This window comes from Megachile rotundata, chromosome 9 (assembly GCF_050947335.1).
Source record: "Megachile rotundata isolate GNS110a chromosome 9, iyMegRotu1, whole genome shotgun sequence".
Classification (NCBI taxonomy): domain Eukaryota; kingdom Metazoa; phylum Arthropoda; class Insecta; order Hymenoptera; family Megachilidae; genus Megachile; species Megachile rotundata.
In genome coordinates this window covers 12290478-12316654 of record NC_134991.1, presented here as the reverse complement: position 1 = coordinate 12316654, position 26177 = coordinate 12290478, and the positions used below count along the sequence as shown (strand labels likewise).

At 40.4% G+C, this 26177-nt stretch overlaps 1 protein-coding gene across 2 annotated transcripts in view; it reads left to right on the top strand.

The window, feature by feature from the left end:
- The window catches only part of LOC100875304 (uncharacterized), a 96517-nt gene extending 78065 nt beyond the window's left edge, over window positions 1-18452 (top strand). Inside the window, exons 2-3 of one of the 2 annotated variants that reach the window (XR_013039285.1) lie at window positions 3041-3128; window positions 15712-15843. Coding sequence is in view for 1 of the 2 variants with exons in the window: in XM_076535253.1 (XP_076391368.1) it covers window positions 15712-16064 (353 nt within the window). In the remaining variant the exon portion in view is untranslated. Of the gene's footprint in view, window positions 1-3040; window positions 3129-15711 lie in introns of both variants that reach the window. The other variant, XM_076535253.1, reaches the window with a different exon arrangement.
- Window positions 18453-26177: the final 7725 nt, after the last annotated feature.

Sequence of the window (26177 nt, the reverse complement as noted above, 5' to 3'; positions counted from 1 at the left end):
CAGGCTACGATTGCGGCTATATAATTAAGCTACCTCTCGATCGTTCTGCGACCTCGCTTCGGGATGGATTTTATTGCTTCGCGTGCGAAATGATCACAGCTGCCGGAATACGGCAATGATCCGTTACATCAAAGTGAATGTTCAAACGTTTATATTATCGTTATTGAAATAATTATTCATTAGCGGTACAGATAGGAACCTGAAGCTTGAGCTTTCTGCTCTGTTACAAAATGGACGAATGTGATCAGAAAATGGTAACATTGAAATTCAATGTTACAGTGAATAATTTTTATTAGCACGTCACTGAAGCTTTCAAGTAAGATCATTTTTATGACAGAAGCAATTTAATAGAATTAGAAGGATTAGCATCATTAGGATAACTGTCATAAAATTAAATAACCTTACCTTAGAACCTTAGATTAACCTTAACAGCCTATTCAACCCTTAATGACTATAATATTCAGGTAATAGCTTTCTGTTAATAAGGTTCTGTTAATAACAATGGATTTAAGTGAAATTACTCATTTCGTTTATAATGCCCTCTACAAACTGAAAGAATATAGAGTATGTTAATAAGAAAATAAGCTTCCTAAAGTCTAAAATGCATACCCATTAATACATCTACATACAAATGTCCTAACCCCAGTAGGATTTCAAAAGCTAAGCCTAATAGATAGAAATCAATCTCCAATTTACCAATTTGCTTATTCCTTTAATACCACGATACACAAGACAACAACGTACAATTATGAGATATAATGTCGTATGCAAAAAGAGGCTCGTTTCATTAACAAGAACCACATTTCATCAAAGCAATCGTTAGCAACTCTGTCGATATACAGATACGAATGAAACAAACTGTACAAGAAGAAAGATAAACAGAAAGAGAAAGATCATGCGAGAAAGACAGGGAAAACCGCGCCTTAATGGAAACGAGCTAACGATCCGTGGAAACGTAAACGCAGTCACGTACTCGCGGGTAACGATCGACGAGCGACCAATCAATGGTCATTATTTATGGTTATGGCTACGGCTACAGACCATGGCTACTTTTCGTACGATTCCATGGGTTCGGGAGACACCTTAACGAGTGGCCTGGAAAAATGTGAACGGCCACTGGTAATCGGGAGAACGTTTAAGATCGAATGGAATGGATCAACAAAGCGCGAGTGCTCTCTTCGTCCCACGGTCTCTCGATTCGCTTCGGTGCGTTATTGTTCTTGTCATTGGCGTAGGGATTAGGTACCCCTAAAATATATGGAGATTTGTGGTATGATTAAGAGAAATTTAGATATTTTCAAATTTGAGTTTTTGGATCTATAAATGGATATTGTAGGATTGATGTATTATGATTTTCAAATTGTTAAACTTTCAGAATTTTTAGATTAAAAATAGATACAAAATAGCCCCCTGTTGTACTTCGTGACGCGCTCCTGTCGCACTCGTGACGCACTCGCGATGCACTCATGATGCACTCGTGACGCACTCACGACACAAACATAAATCTTACTAAAATTTTTAATACTCTTCAACTTAGAATTTAGGTCCAACTATAAATTGTATGGCAAGGGGTTAAAGCAAATTCTCGAGTTCCCAAATTCTCTAATTCTGAATTATCAGATCCTGAAATCCTTAAATCCCGAATTTTAAAATTTCTAACTTCTCAAATTCCGAATTCTTAAATTCCGAAATTCTCAAATCCCAAAATTCTAAATTTCCAAACTCTTCAACCCCAAATTTCTCAAATCCCCAACTCCTCAAACCCCCAAATTCTCTAATTTCCAAATCCTCAAATCCCCAGATTCTCAAATTTCCAACTCCTCAAATTCCCAACTCCTCAAATTCCCAACTCTTCAAATCCCCAAATCCTCAAATTCCCAACTCCTCAAATCCCCAAATCCTCAAATCCCCAAATTCTCAAATTCCCAACTTCTCAAATTCCCGAATCCTCAAATCCCCAAATCCTCAAACCCCCAAATTCTCAAATTCCCAACTCTTCAAATTCCCAAATCCTCAAATCCCCAAATTCTCAAATCCCCAAATTCTCAAATCCCCAGATTTTCAAATTCCCAACTTCTCAAATCCCCAACTCCTCCAATCCCCAACTCCTCAATTTCGCAACTCCTCAAATCCCCAAATTCTCAAATTCCCAGCTTCTCAAATTCCCGAATCCTCAAATCCCCAAATCCTCAAACCCCCAATTTCTCAAATTCCCAACTCCTCAAATTCCCAACTCCTCAAATCCCCAAATCCTCAAACCCCCAAATTCTCAAATCCCCAAATTCTCAAATCCCCAAATTCTCAAATTCCCAACTCCTCAAATCCCCAAATCCTCAAATCCTGAATTCTACAATTTCCAAATCCTTCAACCCCCAGAATTCTCAAATCCCCAAATTCTCAACCCCCCATTCTCAAACCTCCAAATTCTCAACCCCCCATTCTCAAACCTCCAAATATTCACACACCCCATCCTCACCTTCCCAAACCCCTCACCTCCCAAATTCCCAAATTCCACCCCTACACCTCCCCTAAAAAAAAATCATAAATTCCCCAAATTAACAAAGTTAAACTCCCCAAAGAAAAATTCTAGTTACGCCATTGATTGTTGAGCCCATACGCCTTTTTCCTCGGGAATTTCGATGGAGTACTCGCATACCAGGAATACCTCGTTTTCGCTACAAGGTATCCTCTTTTTTGCCAGGCACGAAACACAATTTACGTAGCTTGTCTACCTTGGAAGATTATTGGTACTTGCGATTCAAGTTGGTACTTGGTTTCGGAATTCGAATGGAAATTTCTCCGTTTCCGTTGCGCGGGTACGCAACCCATGGGAACTGGAACGGAGGCGAACGAAGCGAAACCGTAAATCATAATCGTCGTTGCGCGTTAATTGACGTTGGGGATGATAGGGTGGCCGCGATAAGAGTAACGTTCTTTTTTTCCGTCGCACGCGAGAACGGATAATTGATTATTATTAATGAAATGCTTGTCAACGATCATGCTTTTTTAACCGGTGTGTTTTTTCTTTTTTTGTTCTCAGGACGAAGTAAGTAACGAGCCACGACAGTTAGAAGGCCTTACGCTCGAGAGCTAGGGCGACACTAATGACGAAAACGGCTGAGGAGAACGTGAGCTTTTTCGAAGCCATTATCATACTTTATTAGAGTGTTTAACTTTATTGTTTCATTGAAAATTTCTGTGTCTTTTCGTCTCGTTTGCAGGTACATTTTCAGAATTTTTACTGAACTAATTTATCTACAGGGCGTTTCAGTATTGACAGATTTTTTATACCACAATTTGATAAAGAATATTGTGATCAATAATTAGAGCGTTCGACAACAGTTTGCAATATTAACATTTACTATTTTTGTCTAATTTGAAGGTTTCGAAATTGTACAAAGTAAAGCTTAATTTCGATGATGAATTCTCAAAAATTTCAGCGTGACCTTTACCGCGAAGTTGCGTTTTTATGTACGTTTTCCGACGACATTCTGAACGGTCGGTAAAAAGAGAACGGAAACCCTTGAATGGCAACGAAGAAGTCTTTATTCCTCGAATGACATTTCACTCGTTAGGTGACTGCGTTTCCCGTTCGTTTCCGCGAACACTTGCGCAAAACTCGACCATTTGCAATAATTACGATGGACTAATTACCTCCTTGATTGAACGACGGATAATTTGGATCAATTGTGTACGTGATTTTTTTAGTGCTATTATCCATTGCAATTCTCTTTACGTAGAATTTTATTGTCTTCATATTATGTTGTTAAGGATTATTCATTAAAATTCAGACAGGATTTTTTAATAATAAATTGTGTTGTAAAATAGTAAATTTATTATATTAGCTTCAAGTTTAGTTCGATAAAAATGACTGTACTTATAGTAAATAATCTTTGGTACTCATTTCTTTAATTTTGCAATTTTATCTTTTTTTTAATATTATGCCTATGAGTTGTATATAAACAATGTTTCATATTATAAATCAAGTAATAAATCATTAAAAGGTCTACTAATCAAGTCTTTATATATAGTTTCACTTGACGATACTTTCTTTTTAACAAATCGTGCCAGAATATTCAAAGGAGTCAAAACGTAAACTGCGCATGCGCGAGCGTGACGCGCGAAAATTCAAAATCCGCGCGTCTCCGAAACCCCGACGATGGTTGTCGGCGATAACGAGAACCGATTCGCGACTCGAAACTGTCAATCGAGATATCGAGCGATACCTCGATCCTCGGAGTCACGCTCGTAATTCTCGATTCTCGAGAATGACCGCGAAGAGAAGTCGGGAAGGCCGGTTGGTTGGCCGTGTCGACACGCTTAGCCTCGTTTGTCCCCGAGTAATGGCCGTAGTCATAACTCAGCCGCCAGACTCGAGAGTCGTCTCCGACTCGGATCGTTTCTACTCGCTTACACAAGAGCGAGAAAACGAGCTTTAGCTAGCCGGATAGATCGGATTCACGGAAACGACAAGTCGATCGAGTCTTCACTCGAACGATCGCGCAACCATCCGAGAAGAGCCAATGTCTCTTGCCTTCGTTCGAGTAGCTTCGATGAGAACGCGTCTTTTGATCCGGTGATCGAAAGAAAGGGAACGCTCTAGTATCGCTGAAATACATGACACATAACGAGTCTCTGAATCTAGATCTTTGTTAGAGAGTTCGTATTTTGCAACGATCGATATCTTCCTTTTGTTGCTGATAGGTCAATCGTATGGTTTATGTGTACTACTTGATATATTGGAGACGTGGAATAGCTATGTTAATTATTCAATTAAGATCATCGGTGGTGATATTGATTTGGTAGCGTATATTGTCTTTGTTAATTTTGCAGTCGTTAAAATTCCTCAAGATAGATATCGTCACGCGCTATATTTTCGAGTTAGGTATTTTCACGCATGGAATCTACGCGTTAGATATCGTTACATGTTGCATTTTTTACGCAAGGTATCAACATACGTTAGATTGTCACGCATTAGATTTTCACATGTTAGATATTGCCATGCGCTATACCTTCACGCGCTGTATCTCCACGACGACTATCGTCACGCGCAGTAATTCCTCGCATTGGATTCCCACATGTCAGATATTACTATACGCTCTATTCTCACGCGACACATATCGCGCCATAAGATATTGTCACACTTTATGTTTCGCGTGGAATTTCTGCACATAAAACATCATATGTCTCCGCATTACACCTCCACGCGTTAGATATCGTCACATGTTTAATTTCCACATATTATGCGTTTAATTTCCGCACATTAAATACCTGCGTGTTAGCTATCGTCACATATATTTCCACGCGTTACATATAACATTATCATCCCACTTACCATGCATACGTTACATTTCCACACGTGTCAAATCCTCATACGTTATATTTCCATTCACTTATAAAATCCTCATATGTTACATTTCCATGCACGTGTCATATGTTATTTTTCCACTCATGAAATCCTCATACGTTACATTTCCACATACGTGTCATATGTTATTTTTCCACTCATGAAATCCTCATACGTTACATTTCCACATACGTGTCATATGTTATTTTTCCACTCATGAAATCCTCATACGTTACATTTCCACATACGTGTCATATGTTATTTTTCCACTCATGAAATCCTCATACTTTATATTTCTACATACGTGTCATATATCATTTTTCCACTCATGAAATCCTCATACGTTACATTTCCATACACGTATCATATATTATTTTTCCACTCATGAAATCCTCATACGTTACATTTCCATACACGTATCATATGTTATTTTTCCACTCATGAAATCCTCATATGTTATATTTCTACATACGTGTCATATGTTATTTTTCCACTCATGAAATCCTCATACGTCACATTTCTACATACGTGTCATATATTATTTTTCCACTCATGAAATCCTCATACGTTACATTTCCATACACGTATCATATGTTATTTTTCCACTCATGAAATCCTCATATGTTATATTTCTACATACGTGTTATATGTTATTTTTCCACTCATGAAATCCTCATACGTTACATTTCGACGTACGTGTCATATATTATTTTTCCACTCATGAAATCCTCATACGTTACACACATGAAATGTCACGCAATGAGTTACTATAGAATCTCCACCCATATGTAACAACAGGTATCGTCATATGTGAAGTGTCTATACATCCTCTATATCACCTTCATATCTATATCCCCCCTATATCCAATCGCCACAAATTCTGAACAACCCACTACCATTCGAAAGCCGCTATTTGCCTTCATGTCGAATAAAATCTCCACTCTCTAACATTAGCCTTCTAATGCTCCGCCGACAGAGCAAACAGCGAACCTCTTAAACAGCTGCGACCGGTAGCAAAAATACTCGAGTTTTAGATCGCGGTTCTCTCGAGTATGATCCACCACCTGTCCCAGTTCGCTCGGACAGCTCCAGTTGCTTGTTCCCCGGTATCCTTAATGAATTCTTAGCTGGTGCACCCCTCTCGGCTCCTCTGGTCGTTTCGCGTTCGCCGATGTTTGCTGGCAGACGTAATTAAAAGGAACGTGACGCGCAACTTTAGTGGCGCTTTAAGAACAGGCCGGATCGTTGCACGTACGCGGCACGACGCAATTCATAGTCGTACGACTTACTTCGCACGATACCGGTCGATCTTTCGTCGATCGCTTGCGACTATCGATCGTGTAACTCGCTGCGAAGCCGTGTTCGCGCGCTGGTAATTGTCGGGAAAGGTACACGGAATGCTACGTTGCGATACTGTGTTTGAAATTGAAAAATTGGAGGGACTCGAGAATGTTTAGAGAGGTGGTCACTTATTGAGAGGGTGGTCAGAGTTTCATAGAACTCTTGCTAGAGTTAGTAGCAAGATCAGAACTATACTTTCAGACATTGATCTATCTATCAATCTACGTATCTGTCTATCAATCTGTTTATTTATATATGTGACATCGATCTAGATTTAGGAAGTCAATATGATCTCAATCACTCATTTAACGATTAAGATTCACTCTTTTAATTAAGACACATATAGTTGCAATTTTACATCCAACTTTTTAAATTGGAAAATTATAAATTGGTCGAACTACGTCGAAATTGGTTGTCAAATAAGAGAATGTCGAGCTGGCTCGAGGAGAAAGTGACAATTGCGATCACTGTTATTAAGAGAATTATTTAATGAGTCAAGTAATGCTATAATGACGGATAATGTCAAGTCTCCGTATATAATAATCGTACTCGCTCCGTGCGAGTTAATCTTTCGCCGATAATGTTCCGGTCACTCAACGGGTAATTACACCGGTAATTACTGTTTGTTTAGTGGATTCCGTATAAATACGATAATTTCGAACGCTTATCTTAAGAGAGTAAGTTCTAAACGTTCGTGTCAGGTGCTTTGCAGGAAATTTATGACTCGATATCGACATACCTCTTATTCTCGCTTCAAAGAATCTATTGAAAATGCTCTCCTTGGCAATCCAACGTCTCCTGAACTGTCAAACACGTCCGACAATTTTCTGTGTCTGTCACGCAAACCGAATGTCACGAAAAAGGAAAATCAAATAGAATGGAGTTTTTCAATGATCCTTGCCGTCATCTTGTGATGACGTGATCAGCTGGACAGATTGCGGGAATTGTAAGATAAAAATGATGGGAAATTATGGTCACGATACATGATAATGATGGTAGGATTATGATAATAATGGGAAGTTACTCGTTACTCGGTGTGTATGTACATCTATATCTTCTCGAGATTCGAAAGAAAAATCAGAAGCAGACGGTTGACATTGAGATAATTGAAGGTATTTGGTTCTTTCAGAGGACTTTTGAGGACAGAAATGTATGCAATAGAACGGACGTTATTTACAGAGTAACATTTATTCTAATAGAAATATTTGAAATGCAGCTAAACGTGAATTATGTAACACGATCGGTTTCCCTCGAGAAAATGGAAATGTGAGAATTCCTATGATATTTAAGAATCCAAGCGTAGAAATACAAGTATCGAGTTAATGAAAATACAATGAATACCAAATTAACGCGTGAAAATACAACGCACATCAAATTAACGCGTGAAAATACAACATGAATTAACATATAGTGATATAATGGAGGGCAATGTAGCGTATAGCAATTTTAACGTGTAGCAAACTAATGCCTAGCGATCTGAAGCGTGGATGATTTAGCGCGTAGCAATTTCAATGCGTGGTAATTTTCACGCAAGGCGATCTAACATGTCGGCGATTTAACGGGTTGCAACTTCACAGCGTGGTAATTCCATCACGTGGGCGGTTGAACAAGTGGTTATTTTAATCCTTGGCGATCTAACGTGTAGGCGATTTAACGCGTGGTAATTGCAGTGCGTGGGCGATTTAACGCGTGGTAATTGCGACGCGTGGCGATATCAACGCTTGGTAATTTTAATGCGTGGAAATTTGAAGATGGAGGTGATATAACGCGAGGTATTCCAGCACGTAGAAAGTTGGCGCGTAGGTGATATAACGCGTGGTAATTTTGACACGTGGTATTTCAGCGCGTAGAAGTCGGGAGCGTAGGTGATATAACGCGAGGTATTTCAGCGCGTAGAAAGTTGGCGCGTAGGCGATATAACGCGTGGTAATTTTGACGTGTGGTATTTCAGCGCGTAGAAGTCGGGAGCGTAGGTGATATAACGCGAGGTATTCCAGCGCGTAGAAAGTTGGCGCGTAGGTGATATAACGCGTGGTAATTTTGACACGTGGTATTTCAGCGCGTAGAAGTCGGGAGCGTAGGTGATATAACGCGAGGTATTCCAGCGCGTAGAAAGTTGGCGCGTAGGTGATATAACGCGTGGTAATTTTGACACGTGGTATTTCAGCGCGTAGAAGTCGGGAGCGTAGGTGATATAACGCGAGGTATTTCAGCGCGTAGAAAGTTGGCGCGTAGGCGATATAACGCGTGGTAATTTTGACGTGTGGTATTTCAGCGCGTAGAAGTAGGGAGCGTAGGTGATATAACGCGAAGTATTCCATCGCATAGAAAGTTGGCGCATAGGTGATATAACGCGTGGTAATTTTGGCGCGTGGTAATTTTGACGCATGGTAACTTTGACGCGTGGTAATTTTGATGCGTTGTAACTTTGACGCGTGGTAACTTTGACGCGTGGTAATTTTGACGCGTGGTAACTTTGACGCATGGTAACTTTGACGCGTAGTAATTTTGACGCGTGTTAATTTCAACACGTGGTATTTTGACGCGTGATAATTTTGACGCATTGTAACTTTGACGCGTGGTAATTTTGACGCGTTGTAACTTTGACGCGTGGTAATTTTGACGCGTTGTAACCTTAACGCGTGGTAATTTTGACGCGTTGTAACTTTGACGCGTTGTAACTTCGACGCATGGTAATTTTGACGCGTATTAATTTTGACGCGTGGAATTCTCTCGCGTAGGAATCTGGAACATAGGTGATATAACGCGTGGTATTCTAACGCGTAGAAATCTCCGAACACATGTGACATAACACACGATAACTTAAAGAATGGAAATACACACCACACGTCGACGTTCTACATATCAATTAAATCGCATATCAATCCACCGTGACCATATAACGCGAGGTCAACTACGCAACCTCCCAACCCCAGAAAATCCCAGTTACTCGTTAATAGCAGGAAATGCCAAGGATTTTTCACAATTTCCCACATTATGCAACATCCATCAAATTTATCGTGGTACAATTGTTCCAAGCAACTCTCAGTTCGTTTTTTCACCGGAATTCCTCGGCAATCGAACGATTGTAACCATTTCTAAGCATAGTAGAAGTCGTTGGCTGGCATGCGAACGGTATCGGCGCAATTAAAAGCAACGTGACGCGCGAGTCAAGCAGAGAAATTGAAAGACACCGATCGTTCGATTTCTACGATTCATTGCGCAAATTCTAGGCTCGCGTTTAAAAAAGAATCGGTAGGAGAACATCGGTAGGAGGAGCCTATTGTTGCTAGGCTCGAAGAGAGAGCTGTAGGTTCGTAGGAAACAACGCGTCCTTCGGGGATAAAATGCTTTCTGGCGTATCGCCGGGATGACAGGACAATGATGAAGCGGTTCGATTGTCCTCGATCCGACGAGTTTTTCCGTCGCTCGAGTTACAACTGTTAAATTCTCCGCAAGAAACAAATAGCAACCGCTCGGAGCGTGTTTCTGCAAAACCGGAACAGACGTTCTTTCGCGAGGGTGAAAGAAACCGTGTTGGAGTGCCACTTGGCGATTGAATTTTTAACGGAGCAACCTTTCATCGTTCACATTTTTCTCGTTGTTCTTTCTTACCTATGTTTGATTTTTTTATGTTTGAAAATCTATGTTTTGTTCTATGTTTGAAAATCTATGTCTTGTTCTATGTTTGAAAATCTATGTTTTCTTCTATGTTTGAAAATCTATGTCTTGTTCTATGTTTGAAAATCTATGTTTTCTTCTATGTTTGAAAATCACACGATTTCAGAAGACATTTTCAGAATGTCGGAAACCCTCTGAAGTCTTATAGTACTTCATGTAGTTACGAAGTCTTAAGGTTCAAAGAATTTTATAACCTCACTTTTACAATTTCAAAATTCCTAACTTCTAAATTTCAAAGAACTCCAATTCAAAAATTGTAAAACCTTAAAGTAATAAAATTGCATGACCACAAAGTTTAAAATCACCAAAGTGCTCAAAAGCGAAGATCCTACAAAAATCTTAAATTTTACAAAGTCCTAAAATTCTCCACTTTCAATGTCTCATACCAAAATAAAATTTCTAAAGAATAAAATATTACTCCAGTATATATGTATAGAGTCATCAAAGTCTAAAGTATTTTATCTCCCAAAAGTTTCACCCTAAATGGACCACAAAATCCAAATCCAAATCCATCACCACGTAATCTTAACAGTCCATTAATTCTATTAAACCCAATCCTAATATTATTAATCCCAATCTTAATATTATTAATCCTAATATTATTAGCAATAATTTAAAGCAGCATAGTGACAGTGAAGTGAACAGCAAAGGTGACGAAGGCTGACAATCGCATTAGAGCGAACATTAATCAAGGGTTGCAAGGAATGAAGGACAGAGCAAACGTAACCAGCCAGTGTCTGACGTCTAACTCAAGGATAGGTTGAGAGGAAATTAGTGTTCGTTCGTGGCCGAACAGTCCTTGGTATGCTTGGTACTTTCGGGGATGTACTTGGTCGAGAGAGAGAGAAGGGGCGTCTTAGCGTTATTGGTTTTACCCTCGAGACGCGTACAGAGGGGTTGCTCCTTAAATGGAAGCCGTGGAACGACAAGAGAGAAACTGGAAGGGTCGAGAAGTGGGTTTCTGAATGCCTCTTTCCTGCCACCGACAACGAGACTACTTCGCTTAAGTAATTAGACTGCCGGCCGTTCGTTACCTCACTCATTTCTGAACGCGAGAAACTACTGGGCTATGTTGTTTTCTTCGGGATGCTTTACGTCTACATACTTTTCTGTTTTATGGAGATTAATTACTTCTTTTCGAGCATTTGGGTAATTAGGATGTTTGTAGGATTTTATATTGGAATTCTTTTTAAGGGAGAATGTATGTTTTCAAGGTTGATATGTTGCAAATTGTTTAATTTCGAACTTCAAACATTGAGAACAATGAGGGACAATAGGAGCAAAATTAAATTCCTAGATTTACAAGTTTTAAAACTGCTACTTTCTCAAGTTCACAAATCATCAAGTTTGAATGTGATTACATTTTCATGTGTCTAAATTCTTCTCCAAATTTTCAAGCGAGGTAATTCACAAGTCCTCAAATTCTCATATCCCAACTGCCAAACATCTTAATTCTTATACAAGTAAATTCTCAATTTCCTAATTTCTCATGTCCCCAAATCAAGTCTCTAAATTCTCATCCCCCTACTTCCAAATTTCCTAATTCTCATAGAAGTAAATTTGCAGTTCCTCAAATTCTGATGTGCCCAAATTATCAAGTCTCCAAATTCTCATCCCCCTACTTCCAAATCTCCTAATTCTCATATAAATAAATTCTCAATGTCCTGAATTCTCAAATCCCCAAATTCTCACGTCCCCAATTTCTCAAGTCCACCAATTTTCATCTCCCCATTTCCCAAACCCCCAATTTCTCAAGTCTCCCAATTCTCATCTCCCCAACTCTCAAACCCCCAAATTTCCTAATTCTCATCCCTTCAACTTCTAATCTCCCAATTTTCACACAAGAAAATTCTCACATCCCCAATTTCTCAAGTTTCCCAATTCTCATCTCCCCAACTCCCAAATCCCAAGACTCTCAAAACCCCCAATTTCTCAATTCTCCCAATTCTCATCTCCTCAACTCCCAAATCCCTAAACTCTCAAACCCCCAAATTCCAAATTTTCTAATTCTCATCCCTCCAACTTCTAATCTCCCAATTCTCACACAAGAAAATTCTCACATCCCCAATTTCTCAAGTCCCCCAATTCTCATCTCCCCAACTCTCAAAACCCCCAATTTTTCAATTTTCCCAATTCTCATCTCCCCACCTCCCAAACCCCCAAACTCTCAAAACCCCCAATTTCTCAAGTTTCCCAATTCTCATCTCCCCAACTCCCAAATCCCTAAACTCTCAAACCCCAAATTCTCCTCTCACCAAATCAACCACCCAAGTCCCAAACCGCCTCTCCAAATTCCACCTCAACCTCCCAAATTGTCAAACACCCAAATTCCCGTGTTCTCAAATTGTCAAACAGCCAAATCCCGAAGAAGTTATTTGACAAGCATTCAGAGCTCAGCAAGGAATAAACGCTCGGCGAGTACTCGTATATCGTGGCACAGTCACCAAGAGCATCAAGCAAGGCTAATACCAAGCATATTTCGCGAGGTTTGCGTCCAGAGTTGGCGCGAGTGTTAAGTCAGCGAATAAAGGTTTTAACCGCGTATGATGAAGGACGGTGTTAACTGGCCGGACACGAGGTTTTCGCGTAATATCCAGCCGGGCAGATCCGTGTGCCCGATAACACCGTTGTTGATCGTTACGATTTGATTTATTTGCAATTACATCCGCGTTGCGAACGACCCTCGCGGCATCGCGTTTATCCGGTGAATTATTAGCGTGCACGAGAGATCGCCACGGGAAAATCCGGGATCGTCGAGTTTCATTTTCGACCGAAACCATTGAAATTCGAATCGGTCGTAAATGACTATTTGGACGCGATTCAATTTAATGCGATTTGATTCGATGCTTTTTCGTCTGTCGTTCAATTTGGTACTGGGTACAATTACAGTTGAAATGCCGCATGTTGTAATTTGTGTAAGTCGATGTGTTAGTATTCGATTCGGTATGCAATTCGATGAGGTGAAATTTAGGATAGTGTTAATTATCGTGTTATAGTTCGCGTTATAGTTTGATGCTTTGCTATTCGGGGCATTACAATTCAATATGATGCACTTTCAATTTATAGTGAATTAGTACGGTGTAGTGCAACGCGTTGCAGTTCAATGCATTGCAATTCGACGCGTTAGAATTCAATGCACTGAAACTCTACGCATTATAATTCGACGCACCGTAATTCAACGCATTATATTTCAACTCATTGCAATTCGGCGCGCTGTCACTCCAAGCAGTGCAACTCAACGCACTGCAATTCGACTCATTGCACTTCGACGCGTTGCATTTCAACTCGTTGCAATTCGACGCGTTGTTACTCCACGCACTGCACTTCGACGCGTTGCATTTCAACTCGTTGCAATTCGACGCGTTGTTACTCCACGCACTGCACTTCGACGCGTTGTAGTTCAACTCGTTGCAATTCGACGCGCTGTGACTCCACGCACTGCAATTCGACGCGTTATAATTCGACTCATTGCACTTCGACGCGTTGCATTTCAACTCGTTGCAATTCGACGCGTTGTTACTCCACGCACTGCACTTCGACGCGTTGCAGTTCAACTCGTTGCAATTCGACGCGTTATTACTCCACGCACTGCACTTCGACGCGTTGCAGTTCAACTCCTTGCAATTCGACGCGCTGTCGCTCCACACACTGCAACTCAACACACTGCAATTCGACGCGTCATAATTCGACTCATTGCACTTCGACGCGTTGCATTTCAACTCGTTGCAATTCGACGCGTTGTCATTCCACGCACTGCAATTCGGCGCACCACAATTCAACGCGTTATAATTCAACTCATCGCAATTCGACGCACTGCACTTCAACTCCTTGCAATTCAACGCGTTGTGAGTCAACACACCGCTACTCGACGCATTGCAATTCAACGCGTTATAATTCAACGCACCGCAACTCAACACCTTATAATTCGACTCGTTCAGATTCAATGTGCATTGCGTAACAATTCAACTGCAATTCACTACGCTGTAATTCGACGCGTTGCAATTTAGCGTGTCGCAATACAACGTGCGGCAATTCGCATTGCAATTGAACATGTAGCGATACGTTGCAATTCGCCACATTGCAACGCAACATGTTGGACCTCGCAATTCGTGTTGCAATTCGACGTATTAAAATGTAACTGCAGCTCACTGCAATTTGACTGCAATTCGACGTATTGAAATGTAACTGCAGCTCATTGCAATTCGCCTGCAATTCGAGTTGCAATTCCACGCATAATTTTGAGCGTAGCGAATGCACACTGCAGCGGAACATACAGTAATTCCACACATACCGATTTTATAGGCTTAAATGCTTCTACAATTCAAGACGACACTTCTAAATTTAATTTAATTTAATAATTTACGTTTAATTTTCATCCAAATCCCTTATTTATCAAGTTATTTAAAACTCTTTCACAATGTTTCGAAGATTACATTCTCCCATACACAAAATCTTGTAATACAGGAAGTTAATTCTCTGATCTCCTAAAAAATCAGCTAATAATCTCTTTACCGTTCAAGTTTCACCCACGTTCGAAGCTCGAGTAGTCAACAATAAGACGTTTGATTTACGGTTAAGTCTAAGACCGCGCATCGGTGTCTGAAGGACTCCTATCAGCTCTCGGCGATAAACGCAGGATCCATGAACTATCCTTCGTCCTGGTGAGACGTTTATTTCGTTCGAAGCGAGAAAACTCCTCCCAGCTCCCTTGTTATGGAGAAACGTAGAACGTATCTACACCGAGTGGCCGGTAGAAGCAAAAAAAAAGACAGTTAAGACCGGCCAGACAATAAAAGTTGTCGTAAAGTTTGTCACTGCGTACGCGATGCCGGTGGTTCGTTAATTTCTCAGATTTATTGACGCGTAAACTTGCTGAATCAATGTCTCCCCCGCGGCCTTCCGAAACATTATGAACCGTTACGTAAGCCTAATCTTCCTTGCTTTATGCATCTTCTTCGGGAACCGACAATTTAGACGTCGGCTCAAGTGGAAGTTCGTTCTGCGTTTTATTGTTGTCTGGCATAAAATTCTTTACAGGTGTTTGCTGACTTTGAAATTCTTTGCTCAAATAATTAAACGCAAAGTTGCAAATTGTATGATTGTACGATAATTGTGTGAATAGACACCTGTTATGATGACAGGTTATATCAGAAAATTTGAGAAAGCTTCCAAATTTAAGATTTTAATTTTCTCACCAAATGAAACCGAGACGAAATGACATAGATTTTAACAAGAGTGGTAGGTTCAAATCTACAGACTCATATATTTAAATTTCTGTTCAAATGGCTTCAACGAGCACATTGGCAGATAGCAGCTAATGTTAGGATCCCACCGTGTTGCAGGTCCCCGCACGAGGAGGGTGAAGAGGTCCGACAATCGAGGCAGCACCGGCACCCCCGAAGAAAAGCGTCCCAGAACAGCATTCAGCGGCGAACAACTAGCAAGGTTGAAGCGAGAGTTCGCCGAGAATCGATATTTAACCGAAAGAAGAAGACAACAGCTCTCGAGGGATCTAGGTCTGAACGAGGCGCAGATCAAGATCTGGTTCCAGAACAAGAGGGCGAAAATCAAGAAAGCTAGCGGACAGAAGAACCCGCTCGCCCTTCAGTTGATGGCGCAGGGTCTTTACAATCATTCGACGGTACCATTGACGAAGGAGGAAGAGGAACAGGCGGCCGAACTTCAAGCGAAATGATGACAGTCGCTGGGATCACCTTCGATTCAGTAACGAAGTCGTTTTCTTTGGGGGTTTCGGGATAGAGGGAGGAACTTTTCGACTGGGACATTTTTATAGAAAGATCATTTTGAGAGGAACAATTTTTTGTCGGTCACGTTGATTGCTGATGTGAAGAGTTTTGGTGAGATACATTTTTAGTCCAGGTCTTATTTTTTCTTATGAAAGAATACGTCTTTGGTTGGTCACATTCTTTACTGAAGAAATGAACATTTTTAGTGAAACACACTTTGAGTCCAGACCTTATTTTTTCTTACAAAGGAATATATTTTTAATTGACCACATTCATTATTGAAAAAATTAATATTTTTGATGAGACACACTTTGAGTCCAGGTCTTATTGTTTCTTACAAAAGAATACATTTTTAATTGACCACATTCATTATTGAAAATATTAATATTTTTAGTGAGACACACTTTGAGTCCTGGCCTTACTTTTTCTTACAAAAGAATTATATTTGTAGTCAGTCATGTTGATTGCTGAAGATATGAATACTTTTAGTGAGACACACTTTGAGTCCAGACCTTATTTTTTCTTACAAAGGAATATATTTTTAATTGACCACATTCATTATTGAAAATATTAATATTTTTGATGAGACACACTTTGAGTGCAGGTCTTATTGTTTCTTACAAAAGAATACATTTTTAATCGACCACATTCATTATTGAAAATATTAATATTTTTAGTGAGGCACACTTTGAGTCCAGGTCTTATTGTTTCTTACAAAAAAATACATTTTTAATCGACCACATTCATTATTGAAAATATTAATATTTTTGGTGAGACACACTTTGAGTCCAGGTCTTATTGTTTCTTACAAAAGAATACATTTTTAATCGACCACATTCATTATTGAAAATATTAATATTTTTAGTGAGACACACTTTGAGTCCTGGCCTTACTTTTTCTTACAAAAGAATATATTTTTAATTGACCACATTCATTATTGAAAAAATTAATATTTTTGATGAGACACACTTTGAGTCCAGGTCTTAATGTTTCTTATGAAAGAATTATATTTTTAATCAGTCATGTTGATTGCTGAAGTTATGAATATTTTTAGTGAGACACACTTTGAGTCCAGACCTTATTTTTTCTTACAAAAGAATTACATTTTAAATCAGTCACATTTATTGCTGAACAAATGAATATTTTTAGTGAGACACTTCGTGTCCAGATCTTACTTTTTCTTATAAAATTATTCTTCTATATTTCCCACTCGAATCTAAACATTAAAATATTCATTTAAATACATACAGTACACAACTACAATGATGAAGTATGATTTCAGGTGTTAAGAAGTTGACTCATAACTGATTTAATATTTCATACCCATAAAAATGAAGGCAAACCAAACTTTGTGATAACGTAGACAAACTTTCTGACTGACTTAACAACGAACATTTGATTAATGGATAGACTATGTATACAGGTGAATAGCAGTCAACGTGTTCCTTGATATTTGCACTTCTGCTCAAACGATTTCCAAAGTAGTAAAATTTGAAAATCGTCGGAAGTCACTCGCGTAATAAAAATTGAAAGACTGGTATATATATCCGTAAAAGTATTGGACTTTCAACGACGATACGTCGTAACAGAGCTTCCCCGTTCTATCCGGATCGAAGAAATTCGCAGGCGGAAGAGAGTTGTTTAAAAGTGGAAAAGCTCGTGAGTTACCGGAGCCGCGAAACGCGAATGATAGCGATCGTGCACGCGGCGATCGCAACACGATAACTATCATTCCACGGCGTCGTTTATGAGGAAAGACTTGTTTGTTAGCACGCGCGTTCCTAGCGATGAATAATCTCGTATTTAAACGAGGAAAAGAAGGAAAGAACCGTTTCGATCGTGCGTCACGATAACAGCGTGATAATTCGAGTCAGGACGAAATGGGTTTTGTACAGTGCCATTTGTACAGTTTTCTTGCGATCGTTAGAATCGAATATCAGTCGTTCTCTGAAGGAACCAGTATTCAGAACAGAGAGAAAGAAAGAGTGAAACTTCACCAAGAACGTGTGAGAGAGAGAATGAGAGAAAGAATGAGATGCTAGTTCTGTTTCGTTAATTTATTGTAAAAATGTAAGATATCAATTGCTATGTGCAATAGAACCTATACATGTACGAAGAGAAATAGAAACCTATGTATAGGTATATATATATGAATATAAAGATAAATCGTCGTGTAAATAAAGCGCAACTTTAGCGAGAACGTCGTCTCGATAGACTGTTTAAAAGTAACTTAGTTATTTATTTACCTATGCTAATAAGGAAGGCTCGATATCGAGCACTCCGTAAATTGTAAGAATTATTTAAAAATCGAAATTAAATATTCCCACTATCACGAACCACTATTTATTTTTATCTTCGTATCCTTCCCTTATTCACTATTGGAGATCCTTGCGCCTAAGGACACCGACACTGTCGTCGCGATAAACGCCCGATTAAATAATTACGCCGTACCGACCGAATCCAGGTAATTAGCAATACTGCAGGGTAAAGCAGATACCATTTTTTCCTGCATACTTGACTTCGCCTTTTACGTCCTTACACATTTGTGAGGGATGGGGTAGCTCACTTTTAATTCAACACAACTCTTTTAGTTCCAAGACTTCAAATTTTTTCATTTTTAAATACGTAAACAGAAATTACAAGCTTGTCAGATTATTAAATTATAGTCGAATTCATAAACTTAGAAGATGCTAGTTTTACACCTCTAGGAGCTTCAAGTTTTACATCTCTAGGAGTCTCAAGTTAAAAATTCTTAAATTCTGCCATTTTCCAAAAATCTTTTCTAGCAGCCTAAAGAAATTTGAGCAAAAAAAATTCACATCCCAGAAAATAGTATAAGTATGTGCCCCAAGTAGAATAAAATGGCGAGAAAGAGAGTGGAAAGAAGAGAAGGTGATCGAACGTTAACGCGGTGGACCAATCGTTGCCGTGAAAGCGGTACTAGACGCGTGCTAATTAACACGGGGGAAGGAAATCAATCGAGGCAGATGTTTATCGAAATACATCGACGACAGAGAAGCAGAGCAGAGGGGAAACCGGAGAGAGAAAGATGGTCGAGGCGATCGTTGTCCGGATAAAAGGTACGGGGCGGGTCGATTCTCATTCAGCATTTGGCGCATGCTTCCACCCCCGAGCCGTATTTCAGGCTCGTGCAAACCCCATGAAAAGCCCCTCCTGCTGGCGCGATATCGATTGATTTACAGTCGAAAGGTGGCCATCGTTGATATCAAACCAGCCACGCCTACGTTATACCGTAAACGCGATGCGTGTGTTGCACGGTGAGCGGTGTCGGTTAACGCACTTTATACATCATTTAACCTTCGCCGAGCCGGTGCTGTTTCAACAGCACTCTGCTCCCACGACTTGTTACCAACGTTTGCTAAATTCCTTCTGTACAATCGTACACGCTACGAGATGCTCCAACATGGTATGCTTTCTGTTCGAGGGAAAATTCTATGTTCGATAAAAGTAAAATTTAGGGATTTATTAGGGATGGAAAATCAAGGGTGCGGACACTTATGGTTCCTCATCATTTCATTTACTACTTATGGTTCTTCATTATCAGGAAAATTTAAGAATTCAAAGATTTAGCTGCTTGTTGATTTTTGGGAATTAAATTGTTCAGAAAGTGAATTCAAGAACTGACACTTTTATATATTTAAAGATTTGAAAGTTGAAGTACAAAATGTCTTGAAAATTTCAAAATTACTTAATTTGATTTGAAAATAGAGAACACACTTCTTCACGAATTATAACTTCACTGTGTGTCAGATAAAAATACTGAAATCCTACAAAATTTAAACATCCCATAAATCATTAAAGTACAAAAAATGATATCAGCTAGCAAAGATAAATTTCCTGCATCCGTCGTGTATCGACACACCCCAATTTTTCTCTTTCGACGAAACGGTCAAGGATTGTTGCCCATCCTTGACGTCCAAGGATCCTAACTCATCAGCAGCGTACCTGGTAAGTGATAGACCGCATTAACGTACAAGACACACCGGCAAAAGAAACGGACATCGTGAATGATCAGCGACAATTATTTTTTACAAGAGCTTCCGTTAAGGGACAGGCAGTTGGTACCTGAATGATCCTGCGATATTTCATGGCCTTCGTAAAAATAAAACCTTGCGATGAGTTTAGACACGAGATTAACGAGCGCGTCTTTCAGACACGAGCTTCCTTTTTATTATCTTAATTGATGGATGAGACTTTTCGGTTTCGAACTAGAAACTTCAATTGGACCCTGAATAGATTAACCTCCTTCTCTATTTTCGCGGGATCTGTTAGGAACTGTTAAAAATTTGTTAATTTCCATTTCGAGGCAATTGTTAAAAAATAGTTGAGACTGTAAATGGAACACACACACACATATGATAGACACATACATGTTTCTCTTTTATATTACTCATAGTGATATCTCCAATAATTCCAACCCGAACACAAAGCCAGCTAAAACACAAAGGCAGTTCTTTCCTCAAAAAGGTTAACGTGCCCAACAGTATTCAGAAATAAGAATCATCAGATTACGAAAACAAAACGGAAACGAATGTCACGTAGCTGACCCGCATCTATTTAGCGTGCAGCATCGACGTATCAATCGATGACACCGGTCGTATCGTTGTCCACCATCTAACCCGAATTCGTTCGATCGAGTTTCCAGGGTAGTGGAACGTCCGTCGAATGAATGACGAGTAACGAATCTCGTAGACGGATGCATAATTCCATGTTGGCCCCAGGTTACCGTCTGTCCCCGCTCCACAGTCGCGTCACAGTAGACGCACGGTTGCTCAGGAATGTCGAACGGGTCGGTCACAGGGTTAATGTCTGGCCTGGGCTGCCTCCTCGCGTGCCTCCGTCGACTTTTCTCTCCGGTTGTATCTCATTTGTTAAGATTCCGGGACAAAGGAGGCGGGAGAATCGTCTTTATGGATCTGCTGTGCTTGACCCGAGCCAAGCCTCGACGGACAGACAGAAGCGCGAGTCTGTCAAGTCGCCGCGATTCTAATCTGGACAGGGACGTATCGGCCGTTCGGCTGCTCCTGGCCACGGTGTAATCGGGAATACGGCTTGTAACCGGCATTACCAGGCAACGAGGATCGACGATTTCCATGAGTATCGCTCGACGAATACCATTAACGCGATCTGTTATCCCGATCGTACGTCAAGCTGTTCGCTGAACCGCCGGATAAATTCCGTTGCATCGATCGGTAGTGCGTTCACACTTTGTTGCGTTCGATCCGTGTTACGATTCGCCGAGGGTCGTCGATGGAAACCCCGTCGCATCTGATACCAGACGCTCAGCATTCAAGGATCGACGGGATTTGAAAAATAGGTCGATCGGTAGTCTCTGTTTCCGTTTCACTGGAATAACTTGGGGACATTATGACACTGAAAGAAATTCGAACATACCTGAATCGCGACTCGATTCACTTGTGAATGTGAACGTTCACATAATTTATGAAAGCGAATATGTTTGAAACATAACCCTAAATATAAACAAAGATATCTCAGAAATCTTTATGTCTCTAGATAGATGTACATCCCTCGATACTCACATCCCTAAATGACTAATACTCTTCCTATCAATATAGACTAACTTATCCTCCACCTTACATGACTCTCCATCCGCGTATCAGTAAATTCCAGTATCTTGCTAATTTCTGTATCTTGCTAATTACACCTACATCGTTAGCGTCCCCAATATCTTCTCCAGAGAATAAAGAACATATTTATCGTAAATATAGAAGTTCCACGAAATGGACTACATTCCGTAACACGGTATCTCGCGTCATAAATCGCAAGTAAATCGCTCGCGGGACTCAATAGAGTAACGCGGAAGGGAATTATTGAGAGTCCACTAATCGGCCGTAAATAACGTCGTAGAATTCGAACGCGATAAGCCGGCGGAAAAAGGCGAAAATGGTTTATAGATAAGGAGACGCGTTATCAATCGACGTTGCACTTACTAACGGTGCGCATACCTCTCGTCGCGTTCCTGACGTACCATCGATACACAGTCGGACAACATGAAGCCTCGATCGTATCTGCACGATTTTTCAGCGATCGACTTTCTGTCCAACTTTCTCGTGCTATTTTGACTCCTGTTTCGAATTTCGTCGGCGGATTAAGAGAAGGATGGCCGTGAGAGATCGGTAGACCGAGATCTTCAAGGATGATCGTCGTTAGTGAACGGGGCATTAGTCGTACGGTAGCCGATGCCGATGGATACGCTGACCGTCAGTGGGGAGCCAACGTGGAAAGCAGCGGAGATCTGATGGTGACGGGTATTAAAATTAATGGTCAGCCGTGTACGCTGACGTGTCACCTTATACCTCCATGCGTCATTTTGATTGACCAATAAATTATCTGGTGGAAGGTCTCGCGCGTGGTCGGACCCATCGGTGTTTCTCGCGGTTCTTTGCTCGTTCGGGGTAAAACTCCCGGCTCGTTGTGCAATTTGTTCCTTCCTTCGCCCGGCGAAACCGAGGCATATTTCTGCGGGAGAGTATCCTTCAAGGGACCGGGGACTCGATAAGCATCTCCCTGGCGATTTTGAAGGAACGCGACCCTTCGAGGTACTTGAAGTGATACGCAGAAACACGTCATGAAATAAACGAACTTAAATACGAACTTAGATAGTAGGTATATAAGTAGGAAAACATTTATTTCATTACTTAATCAGTGACTTATATTGTTATTGTCATATTAAGTCTGACTCTTGACAGTCCAATGAGTCTAACTAACTATGAGTCTTTCTATTTATTCAAGTCGAAATACAATTTGCTCAATCAAGGATCAAAATTTCAGCTTCCTTCGTTTTAATAAATTGTAGCAACAGTTCTAACTCTATGACAATCAAAATACTTGCACAATAAAACGAGTTAAAAGAGCCAACAGAGCCAAAAGAGTGAAATGCAACGAGGATGCAGTAAACGGAGCAGCAGTACCTCATACGTGTAAATTGCTATACCTAAAGCGACTGTTTTGAATACCAAATCTGAACGCAACAGGGCCATGTAGATTGAGCGATAACCCAGAGCCATCCGCTTATTCCCCGTGGATTAAAGTCTGGCAGCTTCCGAAGGAACAATAACGAACTGGCTGTCTCGCGGATTTCCCCGAAACAGCTCGAAGCTGGGTTTAATGGCTCAATCCGTATGTTCCGGCAACTCGATGTGTGGGCCAGCGGGTCGATGGTCCCCTTCAGAAATTTTCTTCTGCTACCGATCCCCATGGAAGGCGCGTTACCGGCCACCGATGGGACAAAACTCGGGCTCTGCCTTGTTTTTAGTCGTACCAGAGGCCAAATGACCGGGACACGGCACTCTCATGCATGAATGCAACGTCAGCTGCCATCGCAGGATATGGCGAACTCTTCATTAACCGTGCAAAGGGTTACGAGGAACGTCTGGTAGAATCTCGGACTCTTACTACCCTCTTGGGCATCGAATTAAACCTGTTCTCTTTTATGAATTTTCTTCTTGGTTCTTAGCATAAGGTGTAGAGTATTGTCGTCATACTTAAACAGCATATCCTTAATTGTACTTGATGGTCTCATTTGGGAAAGATCTTATTTACTGTAACACTAATCAGAAAACCACATATGCTTTCTATAAAAAATTGCACATATTGTGAATCAAATAGCAGCGAGTATATCTACTTTCAAGATTGAAGAGCACCTTTGAACTTGAAAAGAATATTCATTATATGGTTAGGTATTCCGTATGCTACATATGAAGAATACTGTGCTACGTATGAAGAATATTATGCTACATATGTTACATATACGCTATCTGTTAAATTATTTAGCCTGAAAAAATAATCCAGATATCCAGAATAATAATCCAGATGTAGCTGAAGTACAGCATCAAGTCGAATTTATCGAAAAACCTAGCGGTAACCTTGGATCAACGCGATCTCCAGTGTGAATGGAGATCGATATAGGTAAGACGATCCGAACGTCGATGATCCGATCCCTGATTCGGTGACTTTAACGAAAATTAAGTGAGATAGGTCCGGACGAACCGATGCTTTTTGACAGCGTCTCGACTCAACGAGAATCGTAGGATTGGTCGAACGGTATTTAGTTTCCTAGTGTCATGTCTACCTTTACGCGTCCGCGCCTCCGGACAAGTCCGAACTCCAAACATGTCTGACCGTGGACACATCTCGCGCGTCACAGCTCTATTCGATCAACGGAACCAGTTTTAGAACCTTAGGCGACTCGTGACACTCCTTTGGGCTTTCCAAGCAGAACCGACTGAAAGGATGCTCTTTCAAATTTTTGGGAATTTTGGGGACGATAGTTTGGTTTACTAGATTCAGACTTTCAATGTCTTTAGGTTCTAAGCTTCTGAAGTCCCAAACTAAGATGCAAACTCTTGGAGTCCCAAAGTGTTGAGGTCTTGACTTTCAAGGATTTGGATCCTCAAAGTTCTGAACTCTGAATGTACCAAACTTCTGAAGTCCCTTTTCAATGTCTCAAACTTCCAAATTTTTAAGGTACCTTCCAGAGCTCCCCAAGTAACCTCCAAGGTCTCAAACCTAAACCCCTAATCCACCAATCTCCTCGAATTCCAAATTCCCAAAACACCAAACTCTCAAAGTCTCAAATTTCTAACCAAAGCAAAGTAACTCAGCTAACGCAGTAACTCAGCTCAATTGTAATAGTAATCTCGTGTTCTAGAAATGTGGACACCCTAGCAAAAATTCGAGTTTGACGAAGAAATGACGGTGATCTAGAAGGAATTCCCGAATCGGTGGTAGCCGATAGGTGGATGAGTCACCACCTTCTTGGATCGAGCGAAGAAGGTAAAGAGCCGCGCAAGGCGCAAGAGAGGAGCAACGAGAGAAAAACGATGAGAGGAGCTGAAGAGAACCTCGAAGTGGTGGGGACATCGTGGTAGAGTGGTGGTACCGGGTGGAAAGAGTGGAAAGGGAGAGGTGGGATTCGAACCCCGGGACCACACACGACGCTCCACGCGTCTGCGACTCGGTTACATTGCTTAATTGTAAACGGCCCAGTGGTTCTCATGCTACGACTCTTCTACTTGCTTCAAGTTTATCTTAAATGGTCGCAAATTTACGTGGAAGGTTGTAACTTCAAATTTGCCACTATTAACATTTATTCTTTTAAATAAGAATAAAAACTTTCAAACTGGGTCTTTTGAGACTTAGCGAAAAATTATATTCACATTTGGACTTCCACATTCTTTCATACAGAATCCAAATTCTATTTGATGTCAAATAAAAGAAATTTCTCTTGTTCTATAATGTAAATTATTTCGAGTTGAAATCCTTGTTACAAAGATTATAGCATCATCCACGTATACACTAACATTGAACATTAAAAGAATATTTCGAATGATACGATATATTTGAAGAGAATGAATGAAAACACTCATCGATTAGTTCAGGAAGTAACGAACGTGTTAAATTATCTAAACGAGCATCGAGCAGATGTTTTACGTAGATTTTAATCATAACCGATGACGATGACGTCGAAGGAATTCGAGGGATTGATAGGGGTCGAACGGAAGCACTCGAGATGATTACGAACAAGAGTTTAGAAGGCTGATTTCTTATCTGCGACATCATTAATGCCATCGATTGTTCCCCACGACCCACAGTGTGTCGTTAGCGGGACAAAATTCCTGCTTCAAAGAAATACTGATTATTTTTCGTTTTATTGGTTTTTCATTAATCAAAAACATGATATTTCATTAAACATTAATTAATGTATATATTTGCAAAATTATATTTGCAAAATTTGCATTGATATTTTCTTATAAAATGGACATTCTACTATCGATGCATAATGTCAGTGAACATATCTGTGTAAGTTGCAAAATTGATTTTTGTCCCGCTAGATTAGCCAAACGATACACTGTGCGACGCAGCGGTTCCAACTAATTAAAACCAGAATCTCATCGAGCTACTTCGTTCCTCTCTTTAACATCGTGGCTTCCGCCGCTCGTGTTGACCTCACCCTTTCTTCTGCTTTTCGGCATTCCTCAAACGCTGTATCCGTCCCTCTTTCCCAAATGTCCAACTTA